Source organism: Rhamphochromis longiceps, linkage group LG20 (assembly GCF_057381845.1).
Source record: "Rhamphochromis longiceps isolate RC_006_pf linkage group LG20, R_longiceps_female_GT1.1, whole genome shotgun sequence".
Lineage (NCBI taxonomy): Eukaryota > Metazoa > Chordata > Actinopteri > Cichliformes > Cichlidae > Rhamphochromis > Rhamphochromis longiceps.
In genome coordinates, this window is record NC_140576.1 from 21,165,103 (window position 1) to 21,186,724 (window position 21,622).

At 38.6% G+C, this 21,622-nt stretch overlaps 1 protein-coding gene and 1 long non-coding RNA gene across 3 annotated transcripts; one reads left to right on the forward strand and one right to left on the reverse strand.

Moving 5' to 3' along the window:
* Positions 1-3,441: 3,441 nt before the first annotated feature.
* Positions 3,442-11,573, reverse strand: LOC146645224 (uncharacterized). Its single transcript, XR_014909124.1, has 4 exons — positions 9,959-11,573; positions 8,201-8,233; positions 3,989-4,149; positions 3,442-3,769 (listed from the first exon to the last, which is right to left on the reverse strand). It is a non-coding gene; the product is annotated as an uncharacterized LOC146645224 (long non-coding RNA).
* A 3,583-nt stretch (positions 11,574-15,156) lies between these two features.
* Positions 15,157-20,741, forward strand: LOC146645225 (PAN2-PAN3 deadenylation complex catalytic subunit PAN2-like). Of its 2 annotated transcripts, none has more exons than XM_085394353.1 (13): positions 15,157-15,276; positions 15,685-16,244; positions 16,370-16,512; positions 16,691-16,797; positions 16,894-16,992; positions 17,095-17,223; positions 17,480-17,617; positions 17,705-17,764; positions 17,855-18,103; positions 18,248-18,391; positions 18,490-18,669; positions 18,777-18,828; positions 19,180-20,741. In XM_085394353.1, the coding sequence occupies exons 3-13, from the start codon at positions 16,491-16,493 to the stop codon at positions 19,362-19,364; spliced, it is 1,365 nt and encodes a 454-aa protein (XP_085250479.1). In that variant the 5' UTR covers positions 15,157-15,276; positions 15,685-16,244; positions 16,370-16,490; the 3' UTR covers positions 19,365-20,741. The 2 variants fall into 2 exon arrangements, with proteins under 2 accessions (XP_085250479.1, XP_085250478.1); XM_085394352.1 differs by having other exon boundaries at positions 15,685-16,240.
* The last annotated feature ends 881 nt before the right edge of the window (positions 20,742-21,622 follow it).

Consider the following 21,622-nt stretch of genomic DNA (forward strand, 5'->3'; position numbering starts at 1 on the left):
GATGGTTTGTGTTTTTTAAAAGGAAGGAAACCTTCCTCAAAGCGGGCAGAGCAGTGGAGCCGCCGAGGGAAAAGCACACGATACAAAAACTGTAGAATTAAAAATATAATTTATTATGTTTAAATAGTTAAAAATATAAAATGAATTAAAACAACCTTGGCCAAGGGAAGACACAATAAAAATCAATAACACACAACATTAAAAGTCCAGTGGAATCCACCACGGCCTAAAAGTCACAGAAAACTAAGAGGTCCAGCGTAGTATTAAAAGAGGGAAACCCAGCGGAGTCCTCGCCTTCCTCCCCGCATTCCACGTCCTGGTGCACTGAAGAAAGGGAGGGAGCGGCAGTCACTATTCCTTTGGCAGTTTACTTTATAAAAAGGATAAGTCAAAGACTTACCCGGGTGGGCAGAGCTCTCAACTCCGCCCGCCACTTCCTCAAACTGCAATCGGCACCGCGGTCTCACTGCTTCTGTTCTCCCGCAGTGCACGAGCTGGCTCTTGTCGTTATTGCCACCAGACTGCCGCTACGCGTCCCTAGTCGCTGGTCATCTGCCTTTTTTTCCTCTGATCGTTTCCCCTTTCCAGTCGCTGGTAATCTCTCTTCCCAGTCGCTGGTCGTCTGCTCCATCTGATCATCTCTACTCTCTGATCGTCTCTCGCTCTCCCCTCTGATCGTCTGTGTCTTTCCTCTGTCTGTCTCGCATTCTCCGTGTTACATTTTTGTTGAACACCGGCTCCAAACCTCTTATGTGTCCTTGAGCACTCTGTAAATTACCTTTTCTTTTCTCTCAGGTGTGTCCAATTAGTAAAAACGGGGGAAAAGGCGGAGTCTCTCCAGGACAATTTGCCGGCAACTAAAAACATGCAAACTAAATAAAACACTGCACAAAATACATGCAATATAAAAAATAAATATATACACTTCACATAAAAATACAGCACAGCAAAACAACGTCCGTCTTCCCTGGATGACATCCTAATCTCCCAACATGCTTATTTATTGGTGTTGTTGCTGAATCTGGTTCCACTCACCAAACGACGGCCATTCTGGATTTTATGATCACTTGAAATCCCTCCTCCCGTTATCTTATTTCACCTCTACATCATCTCTCCCGCCATCTACTTCTGCTCTCCTTTCACTTCCGTCACATCACTTTCCCGCCTGCTGTCCAGTCACAGCCTAACCGGCCAACCGCGCCCCTCCCCCTCCACTCCTGCTCTGCTGTGAGTTGTTGTTGTGTGGCCAAGAGACTAAACAGACGCCTTTGTTTGTTTGTTTTTGGTTTACAAAACTTATAGAGACAGTGTAAACAGGTCCGTACAACAAACCTGCGACATTACCCACAAACTGAAAGGTTAAGAAATACACTTTATTAACCTTGTTATTGATACAGTATTTATTACAGGTGCTCCATGCATTCTCCTGCTGTATATCATTAAGCAGGGCTGCCCGTTTGTCACCTATTCTGTTCGTAATTATTTTTATGGACAGAATTTCTGGGCGTAGCCAAGTGGCGGAAGACTTTCACTTGGGTGGTCTCAAAATCTCATCTCTGCTTTTCGTAGTTGATGTGGTTCTTTGGCTTCGTCGAGTGATGGCCTCTGGCTCGCACTGGAACGGTTCGCAGCCGAGTGTGAAGCGGTGGGAATGAGAATCAGCACCAAATCTGAGGCCATGATCCTCAACAGGTGGTGTGCCAAAAAGTGATTGTCTGCCAGAAAGTTGCTTATAAAGCTGCAGCGCCCAGATTACGCACGTTGACAGCTACTTCCGTGCGACTGATTATGAAAAAACAACAACATTTATGCATTTGTTATTAGACACAGGTATGCAGTTATGAAACTTTAACGTTTCTTGTAACCGAATTATGACGCTTGTCAGAAGTTTGCTTTCAGTGTGTAGCGCAGTCACGAATAACTACACGCATGAAATAATTAATGCCTACAGGTTTAGTATATATACTCTCGTTTATTATATTTGTTTTAGTATTTTATATTTCATATGCATTCATTTTGTTTTCTTTGTTCTTTTTAAACATACTGTAAGAAGTTTGTAAGAATAAATCATTCCCATTGCCATACACGGGAGGTAACTCTAAAGGTGGTGGAAATTACGGCGGCTGGCTCGAGTACATAATGTCAGTGGCACAGGAAGGGCGACAGTATTGAGTGACCTCAAAGTGATAGTGCAGTAATGCGCCGAAAAGGATGCCAGTTGCCGTTAACCCAGCCAACATTTATATGTGGGGCCCATATGGTTTGGAAATGGGCTGAAAAATGGGCCCCATATAGGATTGTCCGCGGGTTCCGTAATGGCCCCATATTAAATGCCCATATAGGTGTTATGTTAGGAAAATCTGGGAACTAAATGGGCCCCAACTGGGAAAAGTACACAGAAACCCACCTGGGCCCCATCTTTCAAGTTTTTGTGGGTACCATGTAGGCACCACATAGGCTAAAAAGTGGGTTTTAAGTGGGATTGTCCGCAGGTTCCATAATGGCCCCATTTTATAAGCCCATCTCGGTGTTATATTGGTAAAATCTGGGAACTAAATGTGCCCCAACTGGGCAAAGTACACAGAAACCCACCTGGGCCCCATCTTTCAAGTTTTTTGTGGGTACCATGTGGGCACCACATAGGCTAAAAAGTGGGTTTTAAGTGGGATTGTCCGCGGGTTCCGTAATGGCCCCATTTTATAAGCCCATCTCGGTGTTATATTGGTAAAATCTGGGAACTAAATGGGCCCCAACTAGGCAAAGTACACAGAAACCCACCCGGGCCCCACCTTTCAAGTTGTTTTGTGGGTACCATGTGAGTACCACATAGGCTAAAAAGTGGGTTTTAAGTGGGATTGTCCGCGGGTTCCATAATGGCCCCATTTTGTAAGCCCATCTCGGTGTTATATTGGGATAATCTGGGAACTAAATGGACCCCAACTGGGCAAAGTACAAAGAAACCCACCCAGGCCCCACCTTTCAAGTTGTTTTGTGGGTACCATGTGAGTACCACATAGGCTAAAAAGTGGGTTTTAAGTGGGATTGTCCGCGGGTTCCATAATGGCCCCATTTTATAAGCCCATCTCGGTGTTATATAGGTAAAATCTGGGAACTAAATGGACCCCAACTGGGCAAAGTACACTGAAACCCACCTAGGCCCCATTTTTCAAGTTCTTAGTGGGTACAACATGAGGAAAACATGAGCTAAAAAGTTGGAATGGCATTAGCAGTGGGTTCTGTATTTGCATCTTATTTCTAGTTTGAATTGACTAAGTTCTGGCACTGAGTGGGCCCCATGTAGTAAAACAGTCACAAAATCAATTTTTCAGACGGCTAATACGGGTTCTGTGACACAAAGACACCAAATATATTAAAGCTGACCGCAAACAAAATCTAGTTTGTAAATAAAACCATTTCAAAAATCACGAGGGTACACAAAACAACATTTTTCACATTTATTTTGTCCAACAACTGTGATTTTACGTAACTGTATTCCAAAGTGCGTAAACGTTTAAAAACTAGAAATGTCAAACTACAGCAAAATTCCTTAGATATTTGGAACTGTAGCAACATGGGGAAAAAGTCAGATGGAAAACTCAAAAGCTTATCTTGAATCAGCAGGGTTTGTTTTATTACAGAGCCGTAAGTCTATTTTGTACCCTTGCAGCCCTCGGTCCTCCTCTGTCTTTAGCTCCACTGAACCACTTGGACAGAGCTTTCTCTGCTTCTTGCAAGTTGACTTTTGATGTTAAATAATTCTTCAGTGCCTCTGCAAATGAAGAAGAAGAAAAACGGGCAAGCCAAAGTAAAGTTAATCTTAGCTTACTTCATTTGGTGATGATTTTCAAAGAACAATGTTTATTTCACTTTATTGCCTCAAAAAATATATACAAATTGCATGATAACCAATCTCAGTTACACTTTCAAACACTTTATTAAAAAAGTTTAGTTTTCTAAAGTTCAAATGTCTCAAGTGAAACTAACTTACCATACACAACATTAAAAAGACGCAAATCTCTGAACTTTTTTTCCCCCATGTCGGCCAAGCATGTTGTACTCCACAGCCAGCTCAGGTAATATGAGGAATTTCATCATCCTTCTTGTGGCATCGTCTACACTTGTTTCCCCTGTATCTGCTACCATGGCAACCTGAGGGGAACATACAAAAAGGACAGATTAGATACTGGCATCTGGTTAGGATGCCTCCCTGGTGAGGTGTTTTGGGCACGTCCCACCAGGAAGAGACCCAGAACACCCAGGACATGCTGGAGGGACTATGTTTTTCGGCTGGCCTGGGAATGCCTTGGGATTCCTCCGGAAGAGCTGGGCCAAGTGCCTGGAGAGAGCGAAGTCTGGGCCTCTCTACTTAGTACCGGATTGGGTCGAGGGGCAACAGCCTAAGCTTAAGCTAATGGACCGGAATGGAGGATAAATGGACACTTTACATATTACTTAATGTTTACTGTGTGGTGATAAAAAAAAAAATGGTAGTAAACACAAGCTAAACTAAAAAAATTAATTGCGCTTCCTTAACCCTTTATCCCCAATAATGTTACGCAGGATAACTGGTAGGTCTGGTAGGTTTTTTCCTCTACTGTATACTATATGAATGTAATCAAGGATTAATAACAGAAAGAAAAAAGAAATTGAAATTTTGCCATTTTTACTAAAGGCAATCAAAATGTACATGAATAAAATATTTAAATTAGTCAATTCAAATTAATAACTCTAAAACACTGAACAAAATTAAGTATTTGACCCTGTGGTTTATTTTCGGACATCTCTTTTCTTCTAAAAGTCCAGGCGTGTTGGGCCCCTGGCAGAGCTCAGGTTTGACGAGACAGGTTTGGAAAAACCTGTCGCTGGCGACTTTTTGGGGGCTAAAGGGTTAAAATAAATAGGAATTGGCCAAAATTTGTATAAACTATGAAATAGCAGAACAAAAGTAAAAAAAAAAATCTTTATCTGTTATCAGAATCAAATATTTGATTAGAATAAAAAATTTAACTTTCTGGAAGATTTCTCGTTACATCTGTCATAAAAGTAACAACATCTCAGAAAAGAAACATGATAGCAACAGAAAAATATGATAGCAGTGTGATGTGATGGTCCCTGGCCAGATTTTTACACATATTATAAGCCCTGTGACACAAAAACCACAGAACTCTGACACGCACAGACTGTTTTCCTTCGTGCTAATGAAGAAAAATGCTGGTCTGGTATGTAAAAGGGAATTTATTCTTCCAGGACCTGAAGCTCCGTAATGCAGCCCTCCAACAGCCAAACCTATCTGTTCTCTGATTGTCTTGATGCATGCTCAATCATCCAGGTAAGTAAATCTCCAAAAGTTGATTCTGTTCATCTGGACGTAGCACTTGCAGCATTTTCTCCCACTGAAAATGCTACGTCCAGATGAACAGAATCAACTTCTGGAGATGTTCTCTGATTGGATTGTTTAATTGGTGATTGACATGAAATTGACCAATCAGCTGAAAGGAAGAAAAATAGGGTCAAAATTTGGATGTGTAAGTATAAATCCACACACAGCCAGGAAAGCCGAGCGCAGAGTTGTTTGTAGCACCAATTCAGCCAGAGTGGAGCCAGATGGATTTTCCATCCATCCACACTGTAAAGTCTATAGACCAGCAAGTGATAAATTAACAGTGTTGTTGGTATTTTCTAAAACAGTTGTATGCAATAGGAATTGCTGTTTATAGTCCTCCTGTATATCTGCATGTTCCCTCCCAATTAAAACCTGTGATAATGGAGATTCAAATTCATGTCATACCTATACCAACAGTTATCAAGTATCCAGATCGACCTTTACTGATGTGCTCTGTCAGTGCGCCCCAGGGCAGCTGTGGCTACAATGTAGCTTGCCATCGCCAGTGTGTGATTGTGTGTGTGAATGGGTGAATGACTGAATGTAGTGTGAAGCGCTTTGGGGTCCTTAGGGACTAGAAAAGCGCTATAAAAATGCAGGCCATTTACCATTTAAAGGAAAATTGTTATTTCCATGTATTTTCCTGTTCTGCCTTCAACTTTGAGGACTTCCCCCCACATTTCTAGTTGTGACAGTGCACCTACAACAAAAAAAATCTGCTGTGATTTACATTTGTTGAAAGAGCAATTTTGTAAAATAGTCTATTTTTGTATGCACAGTTTACAAATCTGTCCTGTACAGCATGGACTGATTGCATGCTAAAAAGTTGTTGCTTAAAAATAAAACAATAAATTTTTAATTAATAACATCAGCAGAAAGCCTTGTTATTAATTAGATGTACAATTTCTATAGAATACGAAACAACTCAGTTCATTTTTGATCATATCAATACCAGCATATTACACAACTAGTGATGGGATTTTCGTCTCTTTTTAGAAAGCCGGCTCTTTCGGCTCCCAACCGGCTCTTCAGGTTGTTTTGTTGCTTTAATTAATTTATTATTAACAACAATATAAAATTATGAACAAAAGGAATTACTAATGTAAAAAAAGAAACGTGGTTTTACTTATATATGTTTATATATAAATATATATGGTGGCCCCTAGAGACAAAGCATGTACAAACTCCAAAACCCATTTCTAGCGTCAACTGAACTTCCAAAACAGAGCTATCTAGATCACTTAATTTACACAATTGAAATCATATGTGTATTTTTTGTGTATTTATACACAAGCACTCATATATATTCATAAAAAATTCCAAAAGCTGTTCATTTACCTGTTACTACCACACACCAAATCCGGTCGTTGGTACTTCCTGGCTTGTGTAGCCACTAGGTAACAAAATCTCAACACTGTGCCTAGCATCCTGGAGCACTTCTGTTGTGTTTTGTACGTGCTTTGGAGTTTGTACGTGCTATGGAGTTTTTACGTGTTTTGGGGTTTGTACGTGCTTTGTCTCTAGCAGCCACCGTAAATATACTTTTATTTATTCTCTCCACATAAAATGTAATAAATAAATCATATAATACAAAAAAAACAACTATTTACATTTCAACTTTTAACTATTTAAATTTTCAGCTTTTTCCTTTTAAACAAATTTAAAGTGAAACAACACAAAACACTGCAAACCACAACACAATTAAATATAAATTATAATATGAAAACAAACAGAAGATGCACATTCTCTGTCATATGGGCCTGCATGAATAAACTTTCTGAATCCTTTATCATCCGCAATTGAAAATAGTTGTGGATGATTACTATACCTTTCTAATGTGACGTTGTTGTCCCTGGCTCTCTTTCTCTCTCTCTCTCCCTCCTGCTCTGTTACTGTGCTACTGCGTGTGTAACAACCGCCCCTCCCCCCTCTTCCCAGCGCAAAGCACAAGGCTCGAGTGCAGAGTGAAGCGGAAAAAAAGTGCGAGAGAGAGGGTGAGAGAGAGAGAAAAAACACGCTTGTGTCGTTCACTTCAAAGAGCCGTTTCGTTTTGACCAACACATCACTAACAACCATGATGAAAAACGCTCATCTGCTTCCATCACCATCAGCTGATTAACATTGAGCTGCTGCAGTCAACACCATCAAACTAATTTAGTGTTTAATGTTATGTTATTGAATGCTTTTATTTTTAAATCTTTACCAGCGCTTAAAGACTGTAGATGTTCACACCTGGTGTTAGAAAACCGAGCTCACTGCAGTATTTTTTTTTAATAACAGGAAATTTAAATTTTTATTGGTTACCGTGTTTATTACCACTTTTATCAGTAATGTACTTCCTATAAAATATGGATTTGATAAGTTACCGGTTTATTGAAATCAGCTAGTGAACACATCGATCACTTTATTGAACTACACGCCTTACACTCTTGTGAGCTCTGGTTACTAACAGCAGGTGTGAATGTTTGGAGTCCAAAACGCAGATAAAGATTAGAATAACAAGGCAATGTAAAATCAGTTTAATGCAGTTGACAGTAGCAGCTCAGATGGAAATCAGCCAATTGTGAGGAGAGCAGAGGACCAAAACTGTCAGAGTTGTGGGTCAAGTGAAGAGAACACTGTTGGCATTATTGTTAGCATAAAAGATGAAAATTAAATAAATGTTAAATTTTAAAATAGATCATTGCCTCCTGTGCCTAAATAAATATATATACTTAATACCAATAAAAAAAAAGGATGCCCCAAAGACCATCACTTTTCAAAAAAATAATAATAATAATAATAATAAGTAATACAAATAATATGAAAGTTACTTACATGTCAAAGATGGTGCTTGTGATCTTGAAGAATCTAAACGTGATAAGGAAATGAAAGAAAGTGCATGAGAAAATACAAACATTTTTGTTTTTTCCCAGGATAATTCAATATAAAAGATTCTCTTACTAATGCACAAAATGAACAGTGTAATTAAAAGTTTGAAAGGCACTGCATGTGTTTATATGATAAACTGACTAATTCAAGCAGCAAACACTAGCAGTGCAAAAATGTATCTAACTAGCTGACAGACTTTAAAGTCACAGGAAGATATATCAAAATGGTGACTTATGCCAGAACAAATGACTTGACAGACATAAATCCTAAATTCCTTTAAGTAAAAAAGGAATTACTTTTTTATAAGTGGTCCCTAGTGGTTTTCAAATTATTACATGGCTTGTTAATTTTTTATTAAATTATTAAGAAGCCAGATGAGTTCAAAACATTTACAAATTACTATAAAGCACTATCCAAACTTCAAATCAAGTGGCAAAATCTCCAAATTAAAAGTACTCGCAAACTATAAAAATTTGATTATACTTAAAAATATGCAAAAACTAATTTAGTGGAATTTTTACCTGCTCAAGAATACATTGAACATGCAATATTTAATTGAAAAGAACAAAATTTGTGTACTTTTAGAAAGGATTATTAAATATTTGGGGATACTAGACATAAAGAGGGTCTCGTACATTTACGGGCATCTAATTTCCTGGATTTAATGGTTTAAAAGTTTAATAGGTCTTTGAAGTTGATAATAAAATTGAGTCCATTATTAGCAAAAAGAATTAAAAAAAAAAAAAGAGCAAAAAAATGCTTAATATATAATAATTGTTTTAAACTTAAGCTTTGTAATTGTAGCAGATTTCATTATGTCTGTAATTTTTTATTTAGCCCCACAGTAGTAAAAGCCATAAATGGGAGTTAGATTTATTACTAGTATTTTACACAGCATTCAGCTATAATAACATGTTCTGCATTTTCCTACTCCACCATCTGATCTGAACAGCTGCACTCTCTTAATTAATTAATGACCTAACATTTCTCAGTAACCAATAACTAGATGGAACAGCACAGTATCTAAGAGAGTGATCAGACAGTGTTTGAGCTAAAGACGCTGTGTGTTTCTTTTGGGGGCTTTTTACACACTGATCCACCACCGTTTTCCCATAGTACAATGCATATCTGGTAACATTACCGTATTCAGATCAGAAAACCGTTTCAGCTGCAGGCATCTACTCCTGTAATTTAAACAATCACCTTGCTACACTGCACATGAATATTACGTAACATGGTATGACTAGCTCATGTTCAGACATTTAAGATACTGTTCAGCCATTTTGTTTACTGGGTAGTGCATAATGGCCGAGTTAGCTGAGCAGGAATCCACTAAAGCCAAAAAAATAATATAAATTTTTTAAATTAATTACAAAAACCTTATAGGAAAACCCAAGAAACAGTTGCAGAAGCACAGAAAAAAACTGCCGTGTACGTTATAGTGTGTAAATTCAAAAACTGTATAGAGAGAATGGTGCAATGAAAACAGAATAAGATAAGATGAACTTTATTGAGTAGAATATAGGCAGTAAGAGTTTTTTAATTAACTTTAAATTATGTTTGCCAAAGACAATGCAGCAAATTAACCCAGTTCTACCTGCTAGCTAAAGATGTTATGCTTCTCCCCCTTATACCGTTTAGGACGACTATAGAAAGTTACTAAAATAACCATTGATGAAAACGTATCAAACTTTAAGTATTTACCTTTGTCATAGTTTTCGATTCTTTGGTATCCTTTTGTCCTCCACGTTCTTAAACACCAGGGAGAGAAAAGGCGCAACAGACGAAAGACCGCGAAGACTAGACGCTAGGCGGTGCAATCTGCTCCTCCCTCTTTTTAAACGAGCCAATAGGAGCTGCTCACATTAAAAACAACTTTATTTAAAAAGTCGTTTTACACCTGATACAAAAATTTTAAAAGTCAAACAATGCACAAGTTTAAAAGAACAATTTTATTTTTAAAAGTTTTTTAAGCATAGGGATGGTTAATATGTTTTAAAAAGTAATATATAATATTTATCAAAAAGTGTCACCCAAATCAACATCATAATAAAAATATAATTAATAAAAATATAATAATGATAAGAAGAAGAATAACAGTTTACCTAAAAGCTCTTCTAACATTAGACTGGTTTTGAAAAGTTTCAATAGTGTCAATACACCATAAGGACAAGGGAGTTTCACAGTTGAAGTGTGACTGCTTGAAAGACCCCATTCCCTCTCCTTTCCACTAGTTCAAAGAAAATATAAATTATTTCTGGTTATATAATTTGAGGGCACAAGTTTGAAGAGTAACATTTTAACAGATCGGTAATATACTTCAGGAGCTTTACTGGATCTGATTAACCAAAACTTCCATCTTCCATGTAACTAACTGTCTTTTCTCTAATACAGTAGAGTGTGTCTGATCTACTAAAAATCCTCAACTGCATGTTTGCTCAAGTAAATAGTCTTAATTGTTTGAACAACCAGTAATCCTTAATTTGCAAATGCCAAATCTGGATTTTGTCTGTGTAATTCACTTTTATCTTAGGTTTTTTATTCGTATTTTTTGCTTTTCTTTTTTTCTACTCTTGTGTCCGTTTTAATCACTTATTATTGCTGCTGTGACAAGTGAATTTACCTAAGAAGAATCATGAAGTCCTTATTTTATCTTATCTGAGCCTCACCATGCAGCCTACCATGCAGAGTTCACATTAAGTACATAAAATGAAATCTAAAATTAAAAAGTAACCAGTTTCAAACCAGTTATTTGGAATAGTGTGCAGAGTGTTTTGAGTAACATTGAATGTTCAAAAACACCAAAGTTCCTATAGTCTCACTTGACAGCTGGGTTGTAGTGTCTGATAACACATAACATCTTGAGGTCTCAATGTGGACTTTGAGTACATTTGCTAGCCAAGGCTAAATACTGAGAGGGTCAAAAATGAAGGGTCAAGAACATCTGACTGTACGTAAGGGTAGCAAAAGTGATAGACTGAGGTTGTGCCAAATATGTTAAAGTTAGGGTGATTTCTTAGAGAATGGTACCACATGGGTGCCGTCTGCAGGTTATAAAAGAGAGTTATGTTCATACTTTCTTTTGAGATTATTTTTACAATTTGACTTTCAGAACTCCCTGGGTTGTGCGCAATCTGTGATGGGCTTGTTTGGAATAAATCCTCCTTTATTCAAATAACACTTTCTCAGGCTCTTCACAGAAGAAGAATCCTCACATAAGCATGTGCTACCATTTTGAACCAATGTACACATTTACCATCACTAACCCAACTAGGACCTACATTGGATGCCCACCCATATGGATTTGATGTTAGAAACGCAAGTGGGTCCCATATATACTAAACAATCTTGAGCCCACATAAAATATATGCCCATATTAACTTAACATAACCCATATGGGGCCTACATAGACATGTTTTCAGGGTCTAACTTGCATTTGCCCATGTGTGACCCATATAGTTTAACCAGGTGGGCCCCACCTATGTCATCAGTGCTAAAAAAATATATTGATTACCTAACTTTGCCCCACCTGGGGCCCACATAGACATGTTTCAGGGTCTGACTTGCATTTGCCCATGTGCGACCCATATAGTTTGACCAGGTGGGCCCCACCTATGTCATCAGTGCTAAAAAAAAAAATATTGATTACCTCACTTTGCCCCACCTGGGGCCCACATAGACATGTTTTCAGGGTCTGACTTGCATTTGCCCATGTGCGACCCATTTAGTTTGACCAGGTGGGGCCCACCTGTGTCATCGATACTAAAACATATATTGATTACCTAACTTTGCCCCACCTGGGGCACACAACAACAGCCTATCCTTAAATGACTGTGTTTGCCCATGTCTATCCCAGGTGGAAAACCCAAGTGGGTCCTACATGTGTTTCCCATTTTGGACCAAGTTAAGTGTTTCCCATGTTTGACCCAGCTAGGACCTACTAAAAGTGCTCACTTGGGATGGCCCATATGGGTTTAATGTGAAGAACCCAAGTAGGCCCCATACAAAAAGCCCAGTTTGAGCCCATGCCCACATGGTACCCATCCAGCCCGAGCAAAAACCAGGTGGGGCCCATATATACATGTTGGCTGGGTAAGCACCGAAGAAGAAGGGGGGAAAAACACTCGAGTTGGTATGAAGGAGCAAAAATGTCGCGATTAAGAAATATTTTTTCTTATTCTAAATTGAAAGAAAACATGTCCAAAAGAACTCAAAGACAGAGAAAACTTTCCGGAAGCTATATAGAAGGGTAAAATGGCCTGGGTGTAGGACCAAGTTCGTCTAGAGCCTCTAAACAAGAGTAATTCACTTTTTTTAAATAAAAAAATGGCAACTTTGCTAAAGCTAAGTTTCGTCTTTGTGTTAATTATTTTTTTAATTATATTATAATTTAAAATTATTGTTTTTGATTGTCAAAAAGACTTCTGAATTATCAGTTGGTTTCTTTTTACTCAGTTCAACAAACTTCACTATTATTCATTAAAGTTCTGCATTCTACATTTATAAAATAACTTTTATCCTCAAAGTATGCAAGGTTTTATTGTTATTAATTATTATTTGGGGGGCGGGCGGGGGCTGAAAAACGCAACACTTTTGTACAAACACAAACACTGCAAGAAATCTACAGTGAGGGGAAAAAGTTTGACTGGAAGAACCTAACGCTAGAGTTGTAGAAATATCTTGGACTTCTACTATACATGGCTGTCATACGGCTACAGATATTTTGCTATGTATAACATTAGTGTTTCTGAAAATCCTAAAAAAATCTATTTATTAACAAAATAAACTAAAAATAGACTTTATTATATTTTATAGTTTTAAAATTGGATAACAACTGACTTGAACATAATATGAAAAAATGTGTTTTCACCATGGGAACACTGGGAACATTGATTGCTTTAATAAAGTTATCTATATTTTTATTTTCGTACTTTCCATTTGTATTTAGATGGGGCAATGCATGGCAGATTCTCTGATGTTTCTCTGTTTCTACCTGTACTGATGCTAGCACGACTAAAACTAGCCAAGCAGCATTAAATATGTGAAGCAAGGCAGAAGGATATACTCATAAAATGAACAGAATCATGAGAATATAACACCACAACACTGCAAATGTAACAAAAATATGTCAGTATCAACTGGTATGTTATTTAAAATCTATATGAACACTCAACAGCTTATGCTCCGCGGCTGTTGAGTGACCCCTCATCTGGGACTCTCCTCAGCTCCTCTTTTAGTCTTCCTTGGTCTCTTGTGTTCTGAGGGCCTCTGGATGTCTGGAGTTTTGATCTCCTCCATACCTGCTTCATGCCCTGGTGGACGGGGCTGTGACCCCCCCACACCCTCTAACAGATCATTACATGGAACCTTTTAAATACAAGCGCGCTCATGCTCACAGGTGTACACACGGGTGCTCATACACACAAACTACACCCTTTTTGGCTCCTACCTTAAAGCACACTGTGCGCTGTCGATCTTACGTGCTGCACAGTAATGTTTAACATTTAGTATTTACTGTTATATTCCCATAGATCATCGTGATGTTGTTTATTCTATTGCTCTAGTCTTCTTCTGCTTCTTTTCTTTTTTCTTTCTCAACAGGTGATCCAGGAAAAGAAAAAGAGAAAAAAAAGGACACAAAGACAAAGGTGATGAAGCAGATTTTCATTGTCTTTTCTCTCTCTATCTCTTTTCTCCTTTTTCTTTCCCTCTCCTTCTGTTAACTTTCTTCTGAACTTTTCTTTTTGTTTTTCTTTCCCGTCCACGAGTCTGGCCTGATTACAATAACTTAGAATAAAAATAAGTAATAAAGATCAAATAAACTATGACAATCAAGTGGACCAGTATAGCAAAAGGCCCACTTGGGAAAGTAAATCTGTTGGGCATTTTTCTTGGCCTTCAGACAATAATTCTGATTGCTACAGTGCCAGACAGGACACACACACACACACACACACACACACACACACACACACACACACACACACACACACACACACACACACACACACACACACACAAAAAGACTATGACATTAGAGGTTTTGTGCTTTGAAGTGATTGGTTACATGTCAATGGAACAGCCTTTGAGCTTTAAGTTATCTCATGTGATGCCATCACAAGCTTTTCTTTTGATGTGTGTTGATTGGAAGTATTGCAAAATAGTTGATTATATAATTATATAATTATAAAATAATAATTGTCCAGAAATAGGCTTTTAAAGGCTTTTATTTTTTTTTTAGTATATGCTGAATTAACAGTATAAGAGCCTCTCTACCAGAGTATCACTAAAATATAAAGCAAAATAAAACGTTTAAAGGAAAACATGAGGTTTAATAAATGCTTAGGGTTCCCCCCCCCCCCAATTGAATGCTTTCTTTTAATGACATCGTTAACATTTCTCAACAAAAACACATGAAAGTATCACTGATAATTCAACAATAAAATCGCTTCATGTTGTGGCCATCACACAGTGTTTTCCAAAGTGATTCACGAGCTGAAAGTGCGCAGATTTAACGTATATAATCCTTTGTTAGGTTTATTATTTTCATTTCACACGTAAAACACATTTATAGATTCATCCACCACTCCACCACTGTTAGTTTTGGATGCGCTCGGCTCCAACCAATCAGACCAATTTATGCAGACGGCGCACTAATCCCGTAACTGCACACTACCCATAATCCTCAAACGCCGTTGCTATGGAAATGAAGATAACAACAGCTTGGTGCTACCCGTTATTCCTTTATTTACTCTAAAATAATAACCAGCGATAATACGAAAATAAACTGGCCCAGTGTTTAATTATGTAATTACAAATTGCAAATTTTATTTTTTTATTTTATTTTTTACAAATTGCAATATTTATCTACAGCGCGCCTTTAGTGACACGTCAACAGATCTTAAGCAAGGCGATTGGATGGTTTTTACTGCAATGCATCTTGGGAGTCGTAGTAAATGTATCTTTCAACTCACGGTCCTGCAGCGAATCTTTCGACTCGACACGAGGCAGATCCTAGCTAAGTAAGTTGTAATAAACTGTGGGTAATTTGCATGTTAAACTGATATTAAACTTGAAATGTTTTCACAGAGCAGTCTGTGTACCAAGAGAACTACTTCTGCAAAAGTTTATTTAATTTTTTTTGGTGATGTATTCTCATGTGTAAGACACTTGCTTGGCCACCCAGCTAATGTTAGTGCTGCTCGATTTTAGCAATGTATCTTTTCTGTAATCAATTCAGTTTTTTTTAACCCTATTCACGTAATTAACTCAATATTAACGACTTTAATCTCGTAATTGATTTTTTTTTCTAAATATGGTGTAATACTGCCTCGTAATATAAGTTATTTCTTTGGTCATAAATTATTTTTGTAATCATTTCACCAAAACAGACCTGAAATAATCCCTACATGTTCCATTTTCATTTGCAGAAATGACAAAGCCAAAAACCAAACCATGCCCTTCCTGTCAGGCTCCAAACACCTGCAACAGGAAGACATGCAGTGGATGTCTGGGCAGCCTGAACGTAAAGGAGGGATTGAAAAAAAACAAGAACAGTTTAAAAACAGTAACTGGGCTGCCTCTGTTAAAAACAACAGAAATGCGAGCAGGGTGGTTAATTCAGCCCAGTTGTCAGTAAGTTTAAAAGTTCTGATCTAATAAGTGGTTGGTCTGCTAGACAATTCTTTATTAATCACAGTTGTCAATGTTTTCTTGTATATCATGAAGTAAGAAACTAACAAGGCATGTATATACGCATAAAATATTAATTTATAAAAGAGCATAAATAAAAAAGTTATTCACATCAGAATAACATCATCACACTAAAGACATCAAACTAGAAAAAACTTGTTAAAAACTATGAGGAGACGACAGGAACAGTCAAGCTAGGTCGCTTAATCCAGAGATGGAATCACTTCATCCTCTACCAGCTCTTCCAGGAGACACAGGAGCAGGAGGATCCACGGGCCTACAGGACGACCAGGAGTAGGTAAAACACATCGTTGTTGACCTGCATTCTTACTGGACACTGTCCCAGTCTTATCATTATGTTTGTTTATAAATGCAGAGTTTTCCTTCTGGTTTCTGAAACTGTGATTTGTGTTTGTGTTGCAGTTCTCTGGGCTCCCCTGGCGACTCTGTCATTAGACAGCTGTTTTGTTCTGAAGTTGAGAACCGCAGCCCGTGTCTCTGTGGCATAGAAACAGTCTACTCCTCCCTCGTGTTGCTGTTCAACATGCATTACCCTGACTCTCAAGGTGAGTCTGAGAGCACTGAGAGCATGGATATCTGTGACTGTGAATTACTCTGTCTTTGAAACTTGAACTATTAATGATTACATAATGGTTTGAATTAATTTAGTTTTTGAATGAGCAGAGGGAAATATCTGCTTGATTTGATGTATACACTGATATTCATTGTACTTTGACACTTCAGGAGAAAGAATAAAGGAGCACGACTTTGCTGAGATCCTGAAGAAAAGCATCTGCCTGCAGCAGAGATCTCACACATGGTGTGGAAACTGTGACAAGTATCAGCCCACAGTGAGTTACAGCTTTCATTCACTCATAATGACAATTCATTTATGGTTGATTGTTACCTGTTGTGCAGGGTAATCATTTCTTTGTGTTACACTGTAGGTGCAGACACGCAACATTCGACGTCTCCCAGATGTTTTGGTGATAAACTGTGAGGTGAACAGCAGCAAAGAGGCCGAATTCTGGAAGGTTCAGGCCGAGGTAAGCCACTGATTCACCGTGTTTAAATACAGTTAAAAGAAACAAAGAAACTGATTTATCTGTTCATTATTTACATGATTGCCCATGTTTCTGTTTTTATAGTACACCTTCAACAAATCCATGCAGAAGACAGATCAGGATCAGCGTCACGTGTGGATCCCCGCCACTCTCAAGATGTCCCTCAGCAAAAGTCAGAGACTGGAGATCAGCAGCTGGCCTGAGGGCGAGGAGGTGAGGACTTTAGATTTTCAGCTGATCTTTGCACTTGAAGAAATAACTGAGTAACTTTTCATTACTGAGTTAAAATTTCACTTCAAAATTAAATCCATATTTCCAGGAGCAATATTTTTAAAACATTATTACACTAATCTGTAGATATTGAACTATAGGTTGGTTTTAGTGTTTTTGTTTCTGTAACACATGAATTTCTCAACTTTTGTGAAATGAAAAAGTTTATCTTACAATTATTTGCACTTTCTGTTACTAGTTAAGTGCTGCTGAACAGGCGGAGGGAGCTTCTCTGTATGACTTGGTGGCCACGGTGCCGCACATCCTGGACGCTGGCGCGGGTGGTAATATGGTCGCACACATCAAAGTGGGTGAGACCTACCATCAAAGAAAAGAGGTGAGCGACGCTTAGATAAGAAAATTTGACATCTGCTGACTACAAAAAGTTTCATTTTTAACATTCAAAATGATTTTATTATTTCAGGGAGTCTCTCGCCAGCAGTGGTACCTCTTCAATGACTTCCTCATTGAGCCGATTGAGCAGGTAAGGATCCTAGATAAGATTCCTGCTTGTTTATTCATGCTAACTTTAATGTGTGCAGTCATTTAAAAATGTTTCTCCTTTTGTTTTCAGACTGAGGCTGCACAGTTTGATGTGAGCTGGAAAGTGCCAGCCATCCTGTGTTACGCCAAGAGAAACTACCACACCAAATACGACCTCCGCAGTGAGTGTCAGCACAATCAGTCTGAAGTCAAATCTGACTTATATCGGACTGAGAAGCAGAGCAAGACAGACGCCACTTTCATCCCACTCACAGTCAGTGAGATGCCGCAGGCTGGTGACCTGGTGGGGCTGGACGCTGAGTTTGTAAAGCTCAGTGAGGTAAGTCTGGCTATGATACCATCATTAATTATAATATAGGATCAAAAACAATTTTAAATATTCCTAATACATATTTTCAGTAGTTCAGCTAATCTGACTCAAGTATTTAAAACAAATTTGACCCCTGAATGTGTGCGTTTGCAGGAGGAAGCAGTGCTGCATAGCGACGGCACCAAATCGACCATCACGCCCAGTCAGATGTCTGTGGCCAGGATCACCTGTGTGAGGGGTCAGGGGCCCAACGAGGGGGTCCCCTTCATCGATGACTACATCTCCACTCAGGAGCAGGTGAGAAGCTGCAGAGAGAAAAGACCACGATGACCTAAAAGAATGAATATATAATGTTTCAAGGATCCACCCGCTAACTTGTCAATTTGTTCTTCCAGGTGGTCGACTATTTGACAAAATACTCTGGAATCGAACCTGGAGACCTGGATGCCACAGTATCCTCTAAGCACGTGACCACGCTGAAGTCGACCTACCTGAAGCTACGCTTCCTCATCAATGCAGGAGTTCGCTTCGTCGGCCACGGCCTGCAGAATGACTTTCGTGTCATTAATTTAGTGGTACGTTATTTCATCTGTTATATATTTCAAATTAGTTCATATAGTTTAGAGATGTTTTTTTATAGATGTGCTTTGATTTTAATGTTTTTTATTTTCTGTTTCTTAAGGTTCCCAAAGATCAAGTTATCGACACGAAATTCCTTGCTTGGTATTTTCTTGGTAAGTTAGTAGAAATAAAAAAAACAAAAATCTAATCCAAATATGAGTCTGTAATCGAATTAAATCACATTATTACAGTGAGAGGGATTAGGATTTAAATATGTAAACTGGATAATCCGCTCATATTACTGTCAGTATTAAGTTAAGTATTCAGTATTAAGTCAGTATAGTTCATGATGTTTTAGTTGTCATCAAACTCATCTTGGAATTAAATCTGAACAACAAAGTATTTAGAGGCTTTTTTGAGTTCATGCACTAAAGAGTACGTGTCAATTCCTCATATCCACACTGTAATCTGAAGCTGAACACTTTCATTTTAATCATTCCTGACCTTTTTTTTCATGTCCACAGGCCTCAACATCCAGGGAGAAACCCACGACAGCATGGAGGACTCATGCACGGCCCTGAAGCTTTACAGGAAGTACCTGGAGCTGTATCAGGAAGGAGGGAATCATTACGTGACGAAGGTGCTCTACGAAGTCTACGACAAAGGCTTCCAGTTGAACTGGAAAGTCCCTGATTCGGACATGAGATAGTCCGTCTGAGTGGACTGAATGCACTCTCCTTCCATCCACGGGTGCTGCTGTGCTTCCCTCTGTGATGGGACTGTGAGCAACACCATGACCTGAAGATGCTCGGGCTGCTTATTTTGTATCATATTTTATAGTTATTTGCTTTGAGTCAGTGACTCAGTTGTTTTTTTCCATATCTAAATGCTTTTTATATCAGAGAGGTTTACAGGGGGGAAAGTGATCATTCAGAATATGAATTTGAACCTTTTTTTTTCTTTAAAAGAAAAAAACAAAATTGTTGCATGTAAATGAAGTCATCCTGAGCACTGTGTTACAATCCAATGTTGTCAGTGTTTTGTTTAGGCGTGACTGTTATGTGTTTCCTGCTTTACTTTGAAGGTCTGTCTTATCTCAGTGTGTTCAGTTTACGCTTCCTTGTCTCGTCAGTTCTGATTTGCCCCAGCTGTGTTTCCCTCCTGTTGTCCATTCCCTGATAGCTCCCGCTATGTATTTAAGCCCTATATTTCAGTTTGTCATTGTTGCTGTTGTGGGCAGCACGGTGGCACGGTGGTTAGCACTGTTGCCGCACAGCAAGAAGGTCCTGAGTTCAATTCCACCATCAGGCCGGGTCTTTCTGTGTGGAGTTTGCATGTTTTCCCTGTGTCTGCGTGGGTTCCCTCCGGGTACTCCGGTTTCCTCCCACCGTCCAAAGACTTGCAGTTTGTGGGGATAGGTTAATCGGATAATCCAAATTGCCACTAGGTGTGAATGTGAGTATGAATGGTTGTCTGTCCTTGTGTGTTAGCCCTGCGACAGACTGGCGACCTGTCCAGGGTGTACCCTGCCTCTCGCCCTATGACAGCTGGGATTGGCTCCAGCACCCCCCGCGACCCTGAAAAGGATAAGCGGTAGCGAATGGATGGATGGATTGTTGCGATCTCCCCCTGTGTTGTAAATAGTTGTCGATACTTTGTCTTACTTGGTAGCTGTAGGGGTGAGAAGCCATTTTTCTTTGGGAACCTTTTCTCCTGTTTTTGGTTAGGGAGGCAGGTAAGACACCTGTAATTTTCGTTTGGGGTTTTCTGTGAAGGTAAGCCAGCTGCATTTCATTTCTAGAGTTTTTGTTTGTTGTTTTGGCCATGCTCACCCTGACGCCTGCTACCTTTTGGGACTTGATAAATTGACAGGCTGTTGTGAAATCCGTGGTAGCTGTTTTTTGTTGGTTCGTCTTCCTTGAGAGCAGGGAGTGTGGGGGCATTTCTCCTTATTTTTATTTTTCTTCTGTTGCACGCCAGTTTTCCCTGGGCTGGGGTGTAACAACTGTAAAATGTTTGTTGTTTGATACCAGGAAGTGGAGAATGTGCATGAATCCATGCAAATCTTGATTAAAACAGATTCCAACCACAATGAATTTAGTTTGTTTTTTTTCACCAGATTCTGTGAAATCTGTTGCACTGTTCATTTTACAGCTGGATTTTTATTTTTATTTTTTTAGGTTTCTCAGAATTCAGATCGATTTTTAATTTTTCAAAAGCTGTTATTTCTCTTCTATAAATGACACATGTAACATTTTTTGGGGAAAAAAAATGTCCTCAATATTTCACCTCGAGCTCTTTAAAAAGCCCTAACTGGTAAGGACTGTGCTTCAAGTGCAGCATTTACAGCCACCACCTTTGAAAAGTAGTAACTATACTTTAATAGATGTGTTTAATTTAACCCTGTCAAGGCAGGCGTTGCAGATTTGCAACAAGTAAAAGCTAAACAACCTGATTACCCCACATACATATTTTATGAGTTTTTTTTTCCCCTCAGAAGTACCACTGGAGGTATTCTTTTGTACATTAGCAACAAAAACTTAATTTGAGCCTGAGAGGGTTAATAAATCTTTAAGTCACATTTGAACGATTTTTTGATATAATGGTGCCCTCTGCTGGATGATCTGCATACTCTTACCGTTTCCACACAGTTGTTTTTAAAGGTTTATGTCATTATTTTCATTGTTGTTTTTTTTTTTGGCTTGTTTTGTTTTGGGAACCATAAAATTTTTCGAGCTCCTTGTCTGGTCTTACAACAACTCTACAAGTAAAACCAAACATACAGTTAGTAATGATCCAGGAGATATGTTAAAAATCTACACAACACAATGGATTTCGATGTTCCACGAAAGAATTTGTAAATCTACACAGTATAGTAATCCTGTTCAGCTGGATATGAGGAGGTCAGGGATGAATGTGTTGTGTAGTCTCAATAATGTTAAAGCAATAGTGTGATCACAAAACTGA